The sequence below is a fragment of the Neodiprion virginianus genome, chromosome 3 (assembly GCF_021901495.1).
Source record: "Neodiprion virginianus isolate iyNeoVirg1 chromosome 3, iyNeoVirg1.1, whole genome shotgun sequence".
In the NCBI taxonomy this organism is placed as follows: domain Eukaryota; kingdom Metazoa; phylum Arthropoda; class Insecta; order Hymenoptera; family Diprionidae; genus Neodiprion; species Neodiprion virginianus.
This window is the reverse complement of record NC_060879.1, coordinates 20,843,908-20,864,223: the sequence shown is the minus strand read 5'-3', so window position 1 is coordinate 20,864,223 and position 20,316 is coordinate 20,843,908. Positions and strand designations below refer to the sequence as shown.

At 36.3% G+C, this 20,316-nt stretch overlaps 2 protein-coding genes across 6 annotated transcripts; one reads left to right on the top strand and one right to left on the bottom strand.

Annotated features, from left to right (window-relative positions):
- Window positions 1-879: 879 nt before the first annotated feature.
- Window positions 880-8,679, bottom strand: LOC124299853 (homer protein homolog 1). Its single transcript, XM_046753252.1, has 6 exons — window positions 8,391-8,679; window positions 7,040-7,196; window positions 6,788-6,919; window positions 5,767-6,270; window positions 5,354-5,629; window positions 880-5,262 (listed from the first exon to the last, which is right to left on the bottom strand). Exons 1-6 carry the CDS (start codon window positions 8,414-8,416, stop codon window positions 5,077-5,079), a joined length of 1,281 nt encoding a protein of 426 aa, XP_046609208.1. The 5' UTR covers window positions 8,417-8,679; the 3' UTR covers window positions 880-5,076.
- Window positions 8,680-14,369: 5,690 nt separating this feature from the next.
- LOC124300111 (serine/threonine-protein kinase par-1-like) lies at window positions 14,370-19,785 on the top strand. 5 transcript variants are annotated; one of them, XM_046753797.1, is made up of 7 exons: window positions 14,370-14,939; window positions 15,256-16,094; window positions 16,163-16,453; window positions 16,670-16,920; window positions 16,990-17,308; window positions 17,415-17,663; window positions 17,746-19,785. In XM_046753797.1, exons 1-7 carry the CDS (start codon window positions 14,879-14,881, stop codon window positions 19,072-19,074), a joined length of 3,339 nt encoding a protein of 1,112 aa, XP_046609753.1. In that variant the 5' UTR covers window positions 14,370-14,878; the 3' UTR covers window positions 19,075-19,785. The 5 variants fall into 5 exon arrangements, with proteins under 5 accessions (XP_046609753.1, XP_046609757.1, XP_046609754.1 ...); XM_046753801.1 differs by having other exon boundaries at window positions 14,371-14,512; XM_046753798.1 differs by having other exon boundaries at window positions 14,371-14,897.
- Window positions 19,786-20,316: the final 531 nt, after the last annotated feature.

Genomic DNA, 20,316 nt, shown 5'->3' with positions numbered 1-20,316 from the left:
ACGTCACTTAAAATCATCAATCCTCTCGCAAATTTTCATAACAACCTAGTTAGCGAACTTTTCTATTTGTTCTAACGTTGTACAACAATTTATCTTTGAATATTTCCACTACAGTGTGCATAGATTCATGTAGGTACTTTCAAAGTTAACGGCTTATTTCCAAATAATTTAGGGAGTGTTAAGAAAGGAACAGGTGAATTGAATATCCATTTAGAATTATTCTAATCGTTCGTTTGAACTGAAATAAAGGTTTGAATATTTAATTTTTTTTTTCTTTTTTTTTTTACGGTTCAGGTTTCTTATTACAGTTGTAACAGTGCACCAGGTATGCATATTTATATTGAATAAGTCCTCGTGTTATAGGTATAATATTTGAATAGATTTAGTTGGATGTTTGTTTTTCCTCAGATACGAGTTGAAAGAGAAATTTAGACCGTTATTATTTTGCTTACAGTATATATATATATATATATATATATATATATATATATATATATATATATTTTTTTTTCAATTAGATTATGTATCTGTATAATATCGCCTACCGGTGGTACTAATATTTATTATTATTATAATATTACGATCATCGATACGTAATTTAATATTATGATTCTATTTGCCTCATATAAATGTTTATATTACATATATACATATATATGTGTATAATATTATGTGTATATATGTATAATATTAATATTCAATGATCCCAGCATTAATATCAATTATATAATAATACTCAGACATAACAAATCTACTCAGTTATACACACTTACCAAGTAATTACTGTATGTATATTTTAGATGCATTCAATCGTAGAGTCAAACATTTTTATTATATTTACCTATATATGTTTTTATGTGTATATGTATATGTCTAATGTTTATTTATTGTATATAGTAACTTGCAAACATAATTCACCACAATATGTCGCGATATTTTGTGCGTCAAGAAAAAGTTTCAATTATCTTCAAGACCTCGGGCAAACCGATTTCGTCACGCGTTTGAAAGACAAGGTTTGATTTGCCACGCGCCGCTCAAATTTAAAATTCACCTTCGGTTGGTCAAATAACCAAACTTTCTGAAAATCAAGTCTTCGATCAATTTCCATGATCACAAAATCAGGAAACCGAATGTATTTTCATGGACAGCGACGCTCGGAAACCTGTGATTATTAAACTTAATATTTTTCATTGCTCGGTAAATAGAAAAATCCGTTTCTAAACGGTAATCCAATGGCGAATGAAACATTACAAGATACGTTGATTCCATCATCCCCGAATTGCGTCGACGTTAACAACGGTATTTACTTGTAACATTGGACGTTTGCGAAAGCCGAAATCGGCTATACCTGTGCCTGAGTATAAATAACTCTATCATTTATTATTTACTCATCGTTTGTTTATGCTGCAGAGCTCACTGCACGCAACGGCAATAATCATCTTATGGCACGTGGGTTTGTCCTTCTTTTTTCTATTTATTTATTCACGTAATACTAACCCTTAAATTATAACCGAACGACCTGCATGATAACACAGTTCCATCACAGTGTCGTTATCGCAATTATCGGAAGAACAATACCGGTACCCATTATTCCAACAAGTATAATCTTATTATTATTTTATAGATAGACTAAAATTTCTTTTCTCTGCCCTCTACGTTTAAATAAAGTGGATATGCATTCGTTTTTCATCGATTCGATGAGGAATTATATCGCCAATATAAGTATTAACTTATTTATACATACGTATAATCGTCGTATATGTATCATATGCGCATACGTGTGTATATACACACACATATAGATAGATCTTTGCAGATTGTACACTAGTCCAAAAAAAAGAGACAGATTTGCGAGATTCAATTAATCATTGTACCAGTATTATTAATTAGAACCAAATTTCAATCCCTTCATTTGTTATTTCCTACACCTCATCTACTCCAAGTTCAAACAATACGTGAATACAGGAGAATATCTACTACGTTATGCAGGCGCAAAGGAAGACACAGGAAAAAAGCTATCAAGCGGCTGGACTCAACTTTTTTTGTGCCGATATTTTTACCTCAAACTTGATACAGAGACAACAGAGGAGAAAACACGAGTGATCACCGACCCAGTATTTCTTTCGTGTTTTCCATAAGCGGACATTAAAGTAAGTTTTATATTCGATTCACGTTTGTCACGGTGGTAAAATGTTTCATAACAATTTATTAAAATATGCAATACTGGAGTTTAAAAAAATGTACAATGTCAGGTATGTTTTTTGGATGAAAAATGTATGTGAAAATAATTTTCAACTGATGAAGAACAAATGCAATAAAAATATGTGCCCCGTTTTGATACAATATTAAAAACACTACGTAATCCATCCTACTCAATTTCTGTGCAATAATGATCATACTTACAATGATAACAATAATAATGTTAATAATACTAGGAATAATGACACTTATAATGACAATAACGATAAACGTACGAAAATTTTTGGTATCTAGTATTTATACATAATAACTAGCTTCGTGAAATGAAAAGAAGCTATGGCATGCATGGCAGTAATCCTCGTATCTACAAGGACTTTATTTGTATTAAAAATTTCAATTAGTATATACTATGTATGTGTATGCACATATCCTTGAATGTATATATAATATGTATAGTATTATATAGTATCATCATTTGTTTAGTACGAATAAATAACGAATGTTTATCGGCACGGTACGTCAATCGATCAGTGATCCGTTCATTATGAAAAATCAGACTGAATAAAAAATAAATAAAGTTAATATCTAATGAACTTATCCAATCGTTTCTATAATATGTGTACAAGTATGTATGTATATCGTACAGTATCAACCACGGTACATAAACGCGTATAAATAATATATGCACATAGGTATATGTATGTATATATACATATAAAGTAGTGGTATATGGTGTACACGAGAAAAAATATAATATTAAACAACAGAAATAAGGGAACGAAGAAGAAAATTTTTATGCAGTAGAAATATAGAAATAAAGATGTATGAATATATTTTCTTATATAACTTATAAAATAGATTGCATGTATTGATTGGTAAAAATTAATTCAATAGAGATTATACTTTGAGATTTCTCAGTGATTTTGGAGTGGGTAGAAACGAAATTTTCGCTCTATCCGAAAATTATTATTATAATATTAAACTATGAATAAATAGGAAATATTGAACTACCAAAGTGCTTAGAAAAAATGGAATCAAAGAGTCATTGGTAACATGAATCCGATACGAGTGCTGATTTAAAGTGAAAACGAGAGATAGTAGCTGAAGAAGATAGGAAAAAACACTAGAAAACAGTAATTACAAAGATGCAAATTGTTAAATTAAAATACAGTGTCCGGATGGATGAGATGGAATATGATAAACATCGTAAACAAAAAGAATATCAAAAACTTATTCCGTGCCAAAGTGAACTTATAAGCAGTACAGAAACGAGAAAAACGTAAGGTACTCGGCCAAAGTTTCCTTAGAAAAACAGGAATTCCACAGTTTAGAGTTAAGACTTTGTAAAAAAAAAATTTTAAATGTGCCAGGAAGATTTGAAACAGTGGATTAAATTTCTACGTAACCCGGCTAAACTAAAATATTACTACTACGTACAAATCTATGATAATGACGGAAAAAAATTGTAGATTGTTGTTTCGTTATTAAAATCTATATCTGATCTAAGCATCAAATGACTTAATATTAATATAAATGCAATAAATAAATGTGAAAGCAAGCATTTTTCATTGATGCAAGATTACAGTTGGCTTAAAAGACGAGACCTAACTCGACGAAAAACTTACTTGCCGAAAATTATAAATAACTGTAATGAGTTCTTGCTTTTTAATGTGTTTGGTATAAATCAAGTATGGGAGCGTTTGAGACTCATTTCACTAAGATAATATAAATGGCGAGCGAGGTTTGTGTTTCCAATATCTCGATTTAAAACATCGCTATTACGTCCTTTTCACATAATACTATTGTAAATTTTATATACTACCAGTTTATTTTTCAGTCAGCCTTTTCAGCCTATTTTTTATTGTCGAAATGAGGGAGAGAAAAAAAGAATTTAAAGAAACTGCAAAAAAAAAGAGTAACGTAGAAAAATCGTAAAGAAATTCCCGATTACTAAACAGCGCACAACAAACAAAATTGTATTAATAGCAATGGTAGATTCGGAACAAGAATAATACCAAACTTTTGATTTCATACTAGATTTCTTTTTTTCTCTCTCTTTTCTTATTCAATAAGCTGAAATAGACTTCTTACGGTACGCGCAATACGTGTTGCAACTCACAGTTAACGGTAGATTGCGCGAATTTCTCAGCATTCAATTCAATTAAAACAAATTCTTGAACTACAGAAATCTGCATAAACAGCTGGTTGGTGATATCCACTGACGAAGATATCATAACATTAGCATATTGTAAAAGAATCGGCCGAACGATTTGAGCAAGTTTTTTTGTTTATACAAATTTATTTTCTGGAAGCTTTTTCTATGCTTAGTCTCAACTTCGATTGCAGATTTTCAGACGACGAACGCAGCTTGTAGTAAAATGAAAAATAAATCACACCGGCTGTTCAGATGATTACTATGAAACACTAATAATTTCGATTGTGCATTTTTACTTCGCCAATAAATTGCTGTGAAATTTACTACTATACTATACGATGTTAACTCCGTGAGTTATAAAATCGTAGGTAATAGGTGTAATGTACAGGGGAAAAGCTCCGATTGAATCATGAACTCGAGTTCAATAAATCTCTGATATAAGAATCGACAATTCATCTTAGAACACTGAATCCCGATATACAAGAAATCTTATGATTCTTTAGAACTAAGAAAAGAATTCTTTTTTCCAACAATCAACTATTTTAAGAAACTTAGATTTCTGCAAAATATAAATCGATAATAAGGGCTCCATTGTAGCCAACGATTTATGCGGTCTACACCGTTTTTACGATACGTTTTCCCCCGTTAATGATGCCTTAAAGGCGTATAGTTGTTCTCGTAAAATCGACGAAAGTAAATAAAAATTATAATATCATTTAGACTTAGGTTTGAAGCGTGTTCGTTATTTCCTGGTGTACCGTTTCCAGGTCCTGTATGTAGCCGGCTAATCTCGAGTTCAGAGTATCTAAGTTCTGTTTTTGCACCTTATTGGCACTCAGGGCGAGTTCCAGCTGCTCGTGGACAGTGTTCAACATTTCCCGTAGCTCTCCGTTCTCCTGTTGCAGTGACTGAGACAAGGAGAAAACAATTTATTGCAAGTCAATCGAACAAGTGAATTAAAAAGTAATATATTTGTTAAAGAAATCGCGAAACATTCACCATATAGTCTTTTTTCTTTGTGGCCATGGTCAGGCTTTTAATCTCCTCGTTCCGCGATCTCAATTCATTTTCCAGTGCTTCAACTCTTAACCTGAGCGCCTCACTGTTACCTTCAGAAATTTTGCTAGCCTCTAAATCCGCGTACTTTGCCCTTAGCCTGGCATTTTCTTCTTTGTATAATTGCAGCTGTCTGTTCCATTCGTCTACATTTGCCGTTGACTCTTGCAGGGCACTTGTCAGTCTAGCATTTGCCGTATTCACGGCTATCAGTTCAACCTGCCGTCAATTGAATTATAATTGTTGTGTACCAAATTGCGAAACGTTTAGAAACTACGAATTATCACTTCCATTTAACAAATCTGCGGAACTATATTGCACAAAATATCTATATCGAATTTATTAGTATAACGTACCTCCCACTTTTTGGCATTTGCCGAACTCTGAGCAAGGGCGATTTTTAATCTGTCGTTATCGTATTTGAGCTGAGCTTCTGTCGACTGGTTGGATTGGCTAGATCCGATCTGTTGCAAAGATTTTCCTTGGTGCTGAGGGCTCTCTGTGCTTTGCTGAGACATACTCTGTGACCTAGCATGTATTGCGTTCTTCAATTCCTCATCCATTTTACTCTGGCAGCCTCCAGGCAGAGGGCTACCGCTGACCAACGGCACACTGTTCTGTGCAGATATCAAGTTTGCATTTGGGTTCGGATTGTTAGATGCCGACAAGTTGGAACTTATCATTGACGAGTTGGGTGGGTCTATTAGGTCCTGTTCCGAGGATGGCAAAGACGACACAGACCTAGACGTGATTGGACTAACATTTGCACTTGTTGCCGGTGTCACGGATGAGCTATTGGACTGGAGTTTGGCGCCGGCAATCTTCGTCGCCTCTTTTACTTCAAGGAATTTCTCGATAAACTGTGCAAGTACGTTATAAACTCATTAGTACACCAATTCCTTCATTAAATGACAATGGGACTTTGACGCAGATGGTTTGTTTTTTTTCTAGAATTTCAGGGAAAAAATAATTGAGATTATTGCAAATTTTCTCATCAAAAATTTCCAACCTTTCACACTTATTCCTGCTATAAAAAATAACAAGGCTGAAGTTAGTTGCCAGTTTCAGCTGCGAACCACATGAAAAAATATGTAGCTTTTAATTACCATTTCCTGAATAGTAGTGTTAATAATGCGAAATCTGGTTTTCATAAAACAAACTATATCAATCGGATAGAGCCTTTTATTCTTGTCCTTAAACGCTTGGAGAGGGAAACTTTCGGCTAACTTTAGTGTCATGAAAATTTGGGTTGTAAACACAATCTTTATTAATTTATATACTCCGTTCCCGACTTTTCCCAATCTTTGCCACCTTCCAAGAATAAATTAACGCTGCAAAAATGGTTAAAACATGAACAAAGGTTAGTTATTTAAATACCTTGCCCAACTCTGCTTCAGAAGAAAAACCTAGACCATAAACGGTGTTGGCTCGGACATCGGACCACTGTCCGAACTTTTGTGAAGTTTTGGTAAATGTCATGTTTGGTGTGATGGTGCTATTGATGACAGCCTAAAGTAAAAAATTTTATTGACTAATTGTCGGAAAAATCCTGATCATATTTGTTTACGCAATTTATTTTTGAACTACAATAAGAGTATATTCATTATTTCATAATAATAAGTCGTTTACCTTAGTACCCTCAACAGAGATAATCCTGTATAAACTTCTTGTTGAGTCATAGAAAAATGAGACCGAAACGGCTGCAGTTGAGGCTGAAACCCAAGACCGTTTGGTCTTTGGGTCAATGTGGAAGACGTGTGCCTTACACGTAAATATTGGCTGCTCACTGTACGGACAAAGTAAGAAAAAAAAGTATACAGCGAATGAAAAAAATTACTTTTCATTCTTGTTATCTATAGAATATGTACGATATCATTGAAAACATTCGCTCGTTGATTGATTTCACTGATCAATTGAATCTAAATCTAAAAATAGTTTATACTATTTTTTTTTAATAAAATTGTCCAACTTTTTTGTAACCACAAAAAAAACTAGAAGTCAAAAATTACTTTGTAATTCTTGATCATTATTAATATCTAGATTAGTACATACATGTGAATCGACTAAACTTGATCAGAGGTCTAAAAATTATAAGAAAGGGATTTCGACTTTTGGGCTACAAGAGTTAATTAACTCCTGGAAGTAGCACAGTAAAAATGTAGTTACTTTAGTGAAGTTGTAATTGTAGAGACTAGGATTGCCACAAAAATATACGAATCATAAAGGGAATGGAAAAAACTAAGTAAGAACAGATTGAAATTTGTCATTGATAATATTTAATATCAAAATAACAAGCTAATAACTGGTAATCGCGTAATACCACATGTTGTTCCATTGTGTTCTTTCGCCCTTTTCTTGCATAAAGTGAGGGTGCAATAGGAAGATGTAAGACAATAAAACGGCTAAATTAGATTTCTCAATTATTAACATGGTTCTGAAAACAAACGCCTTGAAAACAGCTAATATTGGTCCAATTAGAGTAAAATCGAACTTTTTTACTTTGGTAATCATGTAAAATTATAATTCAATTAAATAAGAACACTTTCCACGAGTGTAGAAAGTGCAAGTATCGCGAACAAACCAATTAAAGTAGATAAGATCTAAGTTGTTATTCCCGTTTTCTGTCGTATATTTACTTCAAATTTCTCCCCAGTGCGTACTATTGCAGATTCCAGTCACCGGTAACACCAGTGCAGTTTATCACGAGGTATAGTTATTATTAGATACTTGTACAAGTACGAGGTAGCAGCAAGAGTTTCGAATATAACGTGACGAGAAACGATGCGAGAACAGCCAGAGGTTCAACTCGATCCAGAGCTGAATACGAACGAAGTCGTAGTTATATCGGAGAAAATATTATCGCGGCCCTTGTGTACGATTGAAAGTCGTGAGGGAGAGAAAAGGAAAAACAAATTGAAAAAACGCTAGATGCAAGTTTTTTCGACTTGCATTTTAGTGCGTATATTAGTACAGTACTCACCCCATTGTCTCTATTCCCGATGTCATAAAACGGTTGTTACTAACGTCACTAACTCATCGTAGGTACGATAAACGGGTCAAAACGAATTGAAACACTGCGCTGATTTCAGAGGATGCGAATTGTTAGGACAAGAATTGTTAGCGTAAAATCCCACCCTGTTTAGTGCAAGAACCAACCAGTTGACAGTCGCCATCCGCTGTGCTTTATGCACATGAATGTACGCTTTCGTAGATGACCGTCTTTATCTCGGAAAAACTACGTCTCGAGAAAGATACTTCCGTGGCATGGACTAGGAATAAAGGGTCGAAACATGAGACGTAGCTTGGCGCGGTAAACGAACCACACCTGACTACCAGCGCCACGTAGTGGCGGGGGACGTTATTGCTGTATGAGGATCTAGTCGATTGTCAGGGGGCTGGCCTATACCTTCTGCACTCTATGGCGAGAACGAACGACGCACTGCGGTTGCGCCATAGACTTATAAAGATAGCCTGAGCGCTCCTATAAGAGGTACTGAAGCTTACATATAAAGGACAGAGATATGCCGGGAGTACTGCTCTCTCTTTTCAATCGGTTTCATAGCGGGAGACAAGGGCGCAGTGGAAGTGGACTATAGGCGCATAATTTCGCCTCATTCTCCTCTACCGCCTCGATCCCCGCCACAAATATCGTCAGAGAGAGAGGAAGGAGTACTCCCGGCATATTTCTGTCCTTTAAATGTTTGTTTCAATCGGCTCATAAGAGCGCTCAGTCTATCTTTATAAGCCTATGGGTTGCGCGTGACATCGCGATCTTACCTGCTGTAATAGAAAATGAACGCGGTAAATTCATCGTTAACCTTTAGAAGATGGGAACACCCTAAGGAACACCCGCATACGGCAGCAAACGTATGATCGACACTTTACCCATAAGAGTTTTAACGTATTAGATACCTTTTTTATGCATTTTCTGAAAGAGACCAAGGACCCCAAATCCCCGTCCTCTAAAAGTTAAGCGGCGTCCTCCGCGTCCTTCCTTGCACGCGCAATTCAATCGGGCAAGTGATCGGTACGCAAAAAGGACAAAAACTAATGTTAGTTACCATCGCTCACTGCGTGTACCCAGGTAATGCAGAGTCGAATATTATGCCTACGGAATTATGAACGGGTGCAGACAGAAATTTTCACATAACCTCGTATGAACGCTATATACTTTTCGACTACGCTAATTCATTTGGGGCAAATTCAGCAATGTGAATTCAACTCCATCGGATCGACAAATATAATGTTATCTAAATAGGTGCACAATAAACATGCACCTGGTTTACTGTTAACAGCGTTAGAGACCCTTTCATAATGCAGAGGATGGGAGACATAGTCGAAGAAGTTAATCTAAGAATGAACATACATATAGTTGATCCTACATGTACCTTATGTAATTTCTGTATACATGTTTAATACTTCACTCGCACCATTAACTGGAAAAATAATATGTATCTTCAGTCAACGCTAATATCTTCATTCCGACAAAAGATGCAGCTGACATATAGAAATAATTTCATAACTGACGTTAGATTTCCGTGATTTTTTACAAATTCTTATAATATAAAAAGTTCAAGAAAGAAATACTGGGAATGCTGTGCCGGATAGGCAATTGAAATTGAAATAATTTCTCCGAAAAATAGAGTTGTTCAGTGAATAGCGAGTAAAATTTTTGAATTTCTTACACGTTCTTCGAAAAATTGTGGATAACCTTTTTTCACATGTAAATTATGATAAATTGGTTCTCCCAATCAATTTGTACTCGCGTATATTCGCAGTTGGTTCGAAATTTTTCAGTTCATATAACCCACAAACTGTTTATTATCGATGAAATATGAATGTTTTAATTATGGATGAAAGATGTTTGTTTTAATTATGAATGAAGGGTGATTGTTTTTATCTTATATGCGAACGGCGATTGACTTTGGATGTTCACGCATGGGTTTTTTTCTTATGAGGTATGAGGTAAACACTAAAACCGAGAACCTGGTGAATACGCAAAACAATCAACAACTAAACCAAGATCGAAAACACGAATCGCTATAAGATCTTAGCATTTACCTATCGGATGACGATAGAGAAATCTTTCATGAAATGGAAACAAATCGGAGTAGAATAAGCACAACCACCAAAATACAACAGAGCAATAAAAGACTGTAAAACTATTAAAAATAAACTACAGCTGAATAAATTTTACTATTTCTTGATATCATGATGATTCAGAACTACATCGCTAAATCAGTGTATCGATGAAAACAAGATCACTGTACCTGAACCAGACCTGAACCAGACCTAAGCCTAAAAGGTAAAACGTTAATTTTTCGGTAGAGACGATAAAACTGAGTTATCTGGAACAAATGAAAATATAATTAGTGACATGGCAATACACACAAAAATATACTTAGCTTAGATAAGTAAAAAATATAATTAACGAAAGAAGAGACAAATTAATTAGCTGAAACAGACAAAAAGCTTGATTAGCTGAAACAGATAAAAGGTTTTATTAGCTGAAACAAACAAAAAGTTTTATTAGCTGAAACAGGCGAAGGAACAGTTTGCACAGTCACATAAGTCATACACTGACAAAAAATGGGTCGAGTTCAGCATGATATGCGCTTTAATATTCATTACATCAATTATTAATTGTATTGACAAATAACAAACATTCTGAAATTTTTGAAATGACATCTCATGCTTCTTTGAGTTCTTAAAGTGAATAACTTTTTCGACTGAACATTTTATAATTCTCAGTGCATTTGTTAAAAAATTGGTTTTGTTGCCCTGAACCAGAAAATAATACGATCAGTTAAACGAGTATTTCTGTACATTTCATATATATTTCACAAATACTTACGCGAAAATTTTCCACTATTCGCATACACTACCGAGATTGATGTTCATGCGCGTTGAGCGCTCGTTTTCAAATACCGCACTTTCTCTTATAATTGAAGGGTATTAAGTCCACGCGCAAAAGGCGCCGTGGAACTTGAAAACTTTATTATTCGTCAAAAAATTGACCGAAGAGCTGAAAAATCAGCACATCGAGAGTGCGCAACTTTTTTATATACTATTTGCAAAATCGACGCGCAAAAAACCGTGTCCAATTCCATTATCAATCTACGCGCATGAAGCTGCGTCCAATTCTCGTGATTCAACTACGCGCAACAAGGCGCAAAAGATCGAACTTTCAAAAAATTCTTAGTATGTGGGACTAGTCCCAAAAATTCTGTAGAAACCCAATCCGCATCTGCATCTTTTAGATATCAGATACACTGCTATGCGGATTGTTGTTCTCAGATTACAAATGGAATTGAAATGAGGAGTGAGGTTGGAAGGCATGCATTATTGTGTGGCGTGACGGTCGGCGGTCCTCTTCGACGCGAAGTCTTCAAGCTCAGCATCTCTCCCCATCTAGCGTACCACGGAACGCGATAGATGGTCCAGAGATGCGTTTTGCCCACTCAGACGATCACAGAGATCAATTGAATGGAATAACGATCGGTAATGACTAAATAATGAATTGCATAACGACCGAAAAATGGTTGCGGAGTCACAAGAAATGAATGAAAAGAATTCAATCTTGTTAATATTAAAATGCTTACAATTGGTCGCGAGACTCGAATACGGAGTCTTTTGGGAGAAAAAAGGTCTGTGATCGTTTGACGCTGTGGATTACAAAAGTTAGTAACATCACGGTACATCGCGACCTTCCTACCCTCGCCTGTTTCTCAACGAAGCCACCCAACGGAAAAGAGAGATTCATACACTCATGCATAAACCCCGCGACGAATCCCAAAACGTCCACCTACCTACCCGGTTACCTATATTCGACCTAAACGATTCTCCATTTTTTCCAACACACATCATTCTTCATCATTTGCGCCGTGGTCGCTGACTTACATTTTCGTTGGTTACCTGTTGGGAGCAAAATGTTTTTGTATCGTAGTCTGCTTACTCGGAATACAGTATCGCGGTTGTATCCCGCCAACTTTAATATTGCATTTATTATTTTAGTAAATGTTGCCAGACTATCGGTACATTAACCTTTTGTAAAATAAATTAAAAACATCCTATATGCCAATTAGCATTTTTCTAAGCGAGCTAAGCCTGCAGTTGATCAATACTTGTTGGATGTTAGAAGATTGAAAATGATATATAATATGCAAATTGATTACGTTACGTTATGTCAGTCTCTGGAATTTTATCGATTGAACGATAATGTCGATAATTGAATACTTGCAAAACCTCAGGTGAACCCACCACTTAAACGGCATCATTGGTAAATTCAAACGTAGATTATTACATCAGTTACGAAACACAATTCCATCTCGCGAGTGCCGAGTAAGCGATGGTTACCTGTCGCGATGCTCATTCCACTTTTAGCAACGTGTAAAATCTCTAACTTTAAGTAAGCTATGGTAAATTGCATTACGAAAAAAAATTATTCGACTGAAAGTCAAGCACGTTGCTATCGTGAATGAGCCTAACTATGCAGCTAAGAAATCGAAGATTTGTGTAACAATTGTTACCGCCACGCCACGTGACAGAGGAATCCCAGGGAAATACCCATAACCTAACACATGCAAACTCACCAACGTTGCCGAGAATTGGAAAAGTTACTCGGAAGTCTCTGCTTTAATCTGTGAAAAACAAAACAGAATACTTGAATTAATTTATCAAATTGGCTTTTCAGTTTTCAGATTAATTATTACTGCTGTATAGTTTCATATTTATGCATCGCGTGTTATGCAAGAACAAAAGTTCGGCTTTAAATGTGCTTCCTTGAATTATCAATCAATAATTAAAATAAATATTGTTACCTCGACTCTGGGCTGCTCCACACTTTTACACGTAGTAGTAGCATCTCAGGTTTATTGGTGAAGCAACGCACTTTTCACATAATTCAGATCTTCACTAATCTCTCATAATCCAAAAATCCACATCGCAATAGTACTAGCACTCGATTCTATACTCACTTTTTGTGCTGAAGCTACCTGTTTGAACCGACTGAATAAACTTGCTAACAACGCAACTGCGCATTTGCCGAAAATCAACCAAAAAAAATAATTATATTGACACTCAACGCACAGAGACAAAAATACGCATCACTGAAATCCGAAGTTACGTAAAACAATAGAAACTCGGGACACCAAATTCACCTTCAACGTTCGCAGGATGTTTTTATTTTAGTAACTCTGTTTTTCTTCAGGCTACACGCTGCTCCTCATGTGTTATTCACAGATGATTACGGTGGAAACATGTTACACTGATCGAACAACGTGACGCAACCTGAAAAATGTGGCCTGAATGTTGAACTGATACTGAGAGCACATAATTTCGCTCCGATTGTTCGGAATTGACTGATGCCGCACGGCGCTCAGAAGAGTTGAAAATCTGTTCTCTGAAGGACGGAAGATCCCCCCCCCCCCCCGGCGGTCTTTCCATAGAGTGGGGGTAGCACACGCACCCGCTTAGCTACTCCCCCCCTCGCCCCCTAGCCCCCTGCCGACCCGCTGCGCCGCAGCCGCTGCCAACGTGGGCAGTGCTACAGAGAAGGCGGCAGAACTATTACCTTCTGTACTTTAGAGAACCGATTGAAATCCGTTCACGGGACGCTTACGCCCTTGCTTACGCTCTATTTCATATATCACTACGGCTTCCACGGCCGGGTGAAAACATCACATGAACTACCCGCAACGAGATCTAATGTTTAGAGGATTGCCGTAACATGCGACGTCAGGCGAAACTGAATATTCACAAGATTGAAATAAAAATTAACACTATTCAGTTCATCGGGATTTTAGTAAAAAGCAACGCACAGGCAAAATACTTGGTCTTTTCGAAAGATATGTATCAATTAGTCGATCTTGGACATCCCTGTAACTAATCACGCATTAAAGTATAAAAGTATAAAAGTATAAAAGGAACACTAGCGACGCTTCTTGTAAAATTTTAGTGGGCAGATTTTGTCAATTCACAGACCGTGCAATTCACCCATTTGAGTTCCTCCTCCCTACTTAGTCTTTATGCCTGCATATAACACCGTGGTGACAACTGACAACGTATTATAGCAAACGCTTCTGAAAACGGTAGAACAGAAGGGTAAAGGCAGTGTCCTATATTTACCATCTTTACTGACTCGCTCACGGGAATACAAAATGACTAGTCGATGTCAAATTCTTGCATCTATTTCAAACCGCAGCAACAAAATGCAGCAGCAGATATTTCACCTCCATACTTCGTGCGCCGTGCTCAAAAGAAAACAAGTGAAACTTTAATAATTTGTTTATGCAAACAGTCATATTGCGAAATATTGCGACTTGTGACTGTGAACTTGTTACGTGTACTTTATATTACAAAAACATACATAGATAGTATGTAGCATGACGATGTATTAATAAAATTGGATACAGATCATTCAGTTTTTGCCTGCAGTATGCCTCACCTACATAAATCTGCCTTTGAAATATGACATTAATTGTCAGAGGTACAGCAGCCAGACAACTTCTACGTGTCGTAATTGCCAACGGTAGATAGCTCGGTAAATAGGGTTATACAAGTTGACAAATATTACCTTTTTTTTTTTTTTTTCTAACATCTATTTCTACTTTTTGCCACCCTTATTGTTCCTATGCCAATTTAGCTTCTATCTATAATCATTTCAGGTAGGTAGCAAGTCCAATCTCACAAAATTTGGTTGTCATCAACGTAAAATTCGGTTATAACAAATCTGCTTGGTTTTGAGAGTCACAACATACAATTGACAAGCTTTAACAGTGTACGAAAGATTTCGCCTGTTTAACCGTTCTAAAATTTTTTTTCTCCTTTGTAATGAATCATTTCAGTAGACACAATGCTCACTTTGGAAAATGTTGCTGGTCCGTCAAGTGCCTCGTCAAACATATTGATGAACAATTACGACATAATGGACACTGCGGAAACAGAGGACAACATTTTGAGCCAGGACAGTGTGATAGACCTTGTTTCGAGCGGCACAGATTCTACAGTAGTTTTAAGCACGATAGAAGAAAATAATTCTGCAATTGAAGATAATTCCTTAAATCGTGATATTCTAACTAGAGGTCAAAGCGGCGAGAGCAGTAGCTTGTCTTCCGAGATTCAATTAAGTGGAATAATTGCAGCGAGTAGCCAGGGATCCTCGAACAATGACAATAATACAGAAGAAATTAAGGAGTCTAACAGCAACACTGAATCTAGAAATGATGCTGAAAAGGTTCATCAAGTACCTGAATTGAATTCTAGCAGTGCTAAGGACAACAGCTATATCTTTGATGCAATGAAATTTAAATCATGGATTAAAAATGAGGAAATAATGGGCTCTGTTTTTGACAAAGCCTCCGGCTCAAACTGGTGCAAAGGAAATCTTACGTTCCATGTTCCTGTGCCCGGTACACCTGTGAATTCAAACTCTGCTAAACAAGCTGGTCCCTATTTGCTTGGACCTCCAATTGGCACTTCACCCGTGAAAAGCATCGTCCAATGTCTGGCACGTAGAGCAGGATCTGATAAGTTTTATACGATTAAAATTCTCACTTTGAAAGATGAAGATGAATATGAAACACAAGATGATCGACAAGGAAAGATGTTACTGCATGCTGAATATTCTTTGCTAAGTCTCCTCTGCAGCCAAGATGGCGTTGTGCATCACCATGGATTTTTTAAAGTATTTATTTGCTATTAAAATGGCACATATGTAACTTTCATACTTGATCATTTTGTTTTACTCTGCAGGATTGCGCCTTAGAAGAAAAGAGCATGCCGTCTGGCGCCGTGTATACAGGGAAAGTAAAACGTCGCCTGTGTCTTGTACTGGATTGTCTAACTGCTCACGATTTCAATCCAAAAAATGACGAAATGCTCAATTTACAGCACCATGTAATAAAGGAGAAGAAATTATCAGAGAGAGAAACTTTGCTCATATTTTCCGACACTGTTAGAATAGTCGCTTGTCTTCATATGAAAAACATTGTGCACAGAGATCTGAAATTGGGAAATATAGTTCTGAATCGTAGGACAAGAAAAGTATGTCTCAAAATATTATAATTCTTTAAATCTGTAATGTGACATCCAGTTTTCAGTTTTATTAAAATTGGGGATCAAACCATCCCGATAATTCAATATAAATTCAAATCACTGTGTTTTCGATTTTAGTGATAACTTCTTGCATTGAGAAAAACAAGAGTTGAAACTAAACTTATTCGATTTATTCCACTTTCGAATACAAAACTTGTTACACAGGTAACAATAACGAATTTTTGCCTGGGGAAACACTTGAGTAGTGAAGAAGATCTCTTGAAAGATCAACGGGGCTCACCTGCTTACATATCACCCGATGTTCTATGTGGTAAGCCGTACCTAGGAAAACCATCTGATATGTGGGCACTTGGTGTGGTGCTCTTCACGATGCTCTATGGGCAGTTCCCATTTTACGACAGTAACCCAACACAATTGTTCAGCAAAATAAAAGCAGCCAACTACCACATCCCGAAGTATATATGACTTATATCAATTATTTCGTTTCTTTTAATTCAAATGCTAATTAATTACTGTCTTCACAGTGAAAGTAGAGTATCCGAGGGGACAGTGTCTCTAATAAGAAATCTGTTAGTGCTCGAACCAAAGAAACGTTTGACTGCGATGAAAGTGCTGGATGCCTTATCTACCATAATAGCCACATTAAAAGTTCCTAATGTAATAGGAGAAGAGCTCCAAGTAGTTCCTGACATAGACGATATGAAAGATAAAAACAGTGAGCAAGCACTACTGAGTCCTTCACCATTGCCTGTAACCAAGGATAACAGTATGGGAAATAAAAAAAAAAATCAAGATAGTGGTAATAAGAAGTTAGGTGACTTTTCAAAACAAGTTACACTTCAGGTAAGAATAAGTGGAAATATAGATATCTAATATATAGTTCAGGCAAAGAGCAAAGAAATTGGAAGTTGAAACTTACAAATAATGATCACTATTAATTTCATTACAGGAGCAAATGGAAAAGATGATGAGACAACAGCAAAGCCCTTTAGTTCCACAACGAAGGCCTTATAGTCAGATCCCGCTTCACAGAGTGGGCTCAGATGCCCGAGAGTTAACTCCCGCTGAATTTTCTAGGTTTAAGCATCTCATTCCAAGAGATAATCAAAGATCACATGCACAGAGTCCTAACAGAAGAGAAGGTGTTCTTCTTAGATTAAGAGGCAACTCAAGGAGCAGATCTATCACCACAAATCAGGTAATACAAATCAGATTGCAAATTTGATTGATAAAAAAAGGCTGATACTTTTGAATCTCTACCGTCTTATTATTTGATGTAGATTTTGGTGCACCGTGATCAGAATGTATCGACGAGTGGTGGTACGCCTCAAAATAGCGTCTCTACATTGGCTAACAACCCGTTGAGCACCGCCGCATCTCAGAACTCAGCCCGTGCATTACCGAACACGTCAAGTGTGTCAGAAATCGAGAATAGGACAACACCTTCGTCAAGTAACTTGACGGATAACTTGGCTTCAGCTAGAACTCTTGGCAATCTCGCCTCCAGCCGGACAGGGAGCAGCTCTAATTTACGCCGTCTTCATCACCACCCTAGTATACCACAAAACAATGGAAACAATACTTCCACCAGTCAGTATATGCAGATCAGAAGTAATCCTAGGCTGAGGACGAATCAAAACAGCTCAACGCCATCACAGGTCCGAGTTTTTGCGCCTTCCCACAGTCAGCACAGGCGTTTGTCTCTTACCGATTCCCAGGAGGGTAGTTTGTATTCTCTAGAAACTCAGAACAGACAGCCAAACGCATCAAACATGATACAGCAGGGACATGAAATTAATAATTCCAACGCTCAAACTAGGCGTAATAATTACACAGAATCCCTGTTGCAAGTTCCACTCTCATCGTCACAGAATGACGCAGGCAGACGTTTCTTCCAATCAAACAGATCCACACCAGAGCTCCTCAGACACAACAGACAGAATCGATTCAGAGATTCTATTGCCGATCAGTTGGCATCTTTCCGAGCCAGGATGCAGCAGAATAGGATCAACAATATCACGAGGGAATTGGATGTACAGAATAGATTGGCCAATCTGATGTCAGGGGTCAGTGACGCTAATTCTAACAGGACTTTGGACCTTCCTTTACACAGAACATCGATTGCTCATCACAGACATTCCCCCTATGCTACGCGATCAGGAGTCGTTACATCTGACAGAGACAGAAATTCGAGGCGTGGAACCCAGGAAAGAGGAGGCATAACTGATCCAAGTCTAAATGTCCCGAATTTAGATGCCAGCTGGTCTTCGAGCAGAGATGATAATGCAAATTCCAGTATTCTGACCAGGGGCAGTACATCTAGCGCTTCAGTTATTTGTACAGAGCAGAATTCAAGCTTGTCTAATAATTCAACAATGACGGTGTCGGCAGGGTCTGTAGGATTATCTTCAAGCTCCTCTGGTTCAGCTTCGAGAAACACTTCGGCCCTCCCCAGGGACTCTGCACTGATTAGCAATCAGGAAGAAAGCCAGGATTCTATTTTAATTCACAGGGGTATCAGATTTCAATTGTCACCAAGATCTCAAAGAAGTTTGAGCGCCTTTCTGCGGAGCAAATTAGATGACCATGCTCGTGGCACTAGGCGATAATATCCCCTATAGAAAAAAAAATATATTTCGTCTTTTCGTTCAAATATCAAACATCGCGATTAAAATTAATACAATAAATAAATAAACTTACCGACAGTCAACTGACTTTTTGAAAGAATATTACAAAGTATTTTCGTCCTTTCATAGCAATCCAATTTTCTTTAGTTGTATCTGAAGAAATTATAAAGATTATGTTATTCACTGTAAAGACAATGACAGTACTCTGTTAATACACGATTTACATTGTATGAATGTCGGTGTCAATCGTGATTAGACATCGTGTATCAATATGCTTGTATATCTAAATTCGTTACTGATCAAAATTTATATCAGTAAATGTTATGTGATTCAATTGCGTATATAAATATACGTACCTGTATAAATATACATTAATATATTATATAACTGATTATCAAATATGTTTTTGTTGCGTTATCGGATCAGGGAATGTCAATTAGTGTTAAATGTTAATCAGGCAACCCATAAAACTGGAGTATAGACGTGTACGTAATTCTTGACTTTTGTTCCTCAAATTTAATCTCCGCGTATACATATACTTTCTATTCAATGCGTTCTTTTGCCTTTTTACTCAATACCTGTAGTTTCTATGGTTGAATTGTAATGAAAATATTTCTGTTGTGGTTTAAAATGGTACAGTATCTGGATATTATAATGAAAAACAATAGTAATAAAATATCACTCGAAAGATTACATTTTGTCTTTTATTACTGCGTGAAATATCCTACTGTTCAAGATAACCATCAAAACAATTTCGAATGGAACCATAAAAAAACTTCAACTTTTTTTTTTGATATTAGAAGAAAAGAGAAGGAATCTAGTAGTAAATATTAGCTAGGAACAAGTTTTCCAAGTTTGCAATCTTTCATTATAAAAAGCAACATAAAAGTAATGAACAATTTGTCATACTCTTCTCAACATGCCCTAGGAGGACCATATCCACGATATCCTTGAAAAAAAATAATACAAGGGAAAATTTTGATCAAATCAATCAGCCAATTCAGTAGATCAAATATATCCGACTGACTTTTGTGGTACGCAACATCACTTGTGAATATAAAGAACCTAAAATATTTCACAATTTTATTTGCATAACTTCAAAGTTACATCTTAATTATTTATGTATAATAGTAATCATGACGGTAATAATAAAAGTTTACCTGAATGTCAAATTAATTTGAGTAAACTATATTTTAATGGGGTAATATTTTCTTACAACTCTAG

Coding starts and splice junctions, on each gene's coding strand:
- LOC124300111 (XM_046753797.1), top strand. CDS start 14,879: ATGACATTAATTGTCAGAGGTACAGCAGCCAGACAACTTCTACGTGTC. Junction 14,940..15,255: donor ACGTGTCGTAATTGCCAACG/GTAGATAGCTCG, acceptor GAATCATTTCAG/TAGACACAATGCTCACTTTG. Junction 16,921..16,989: donor GCCAACTACCACATCCCGAA/GTATATATGACT, acceptor CTGTCTTCACAG/TGAAAGTAGAGTATCCGAGG.
- LOC124299853 (XM_046753252.1), bottom strand. CDS start 8,416: ATGACATCGGGAATAGAGACAATGGG. Junction 7,197..8,390: donor TCGGGAATAGAGACAATGGG/GTGAGTACTGTA, acceptor TTGTCCGTACAG/TGAGCAGCCAATATTTACGT. Junction 5,263..5,353: donor CAAAGAAAAAAGACTATATG/GTGAATGTTTCG, acceptor TCCTTGTCTCAG/TCACTGCAACAGGAGAACGG.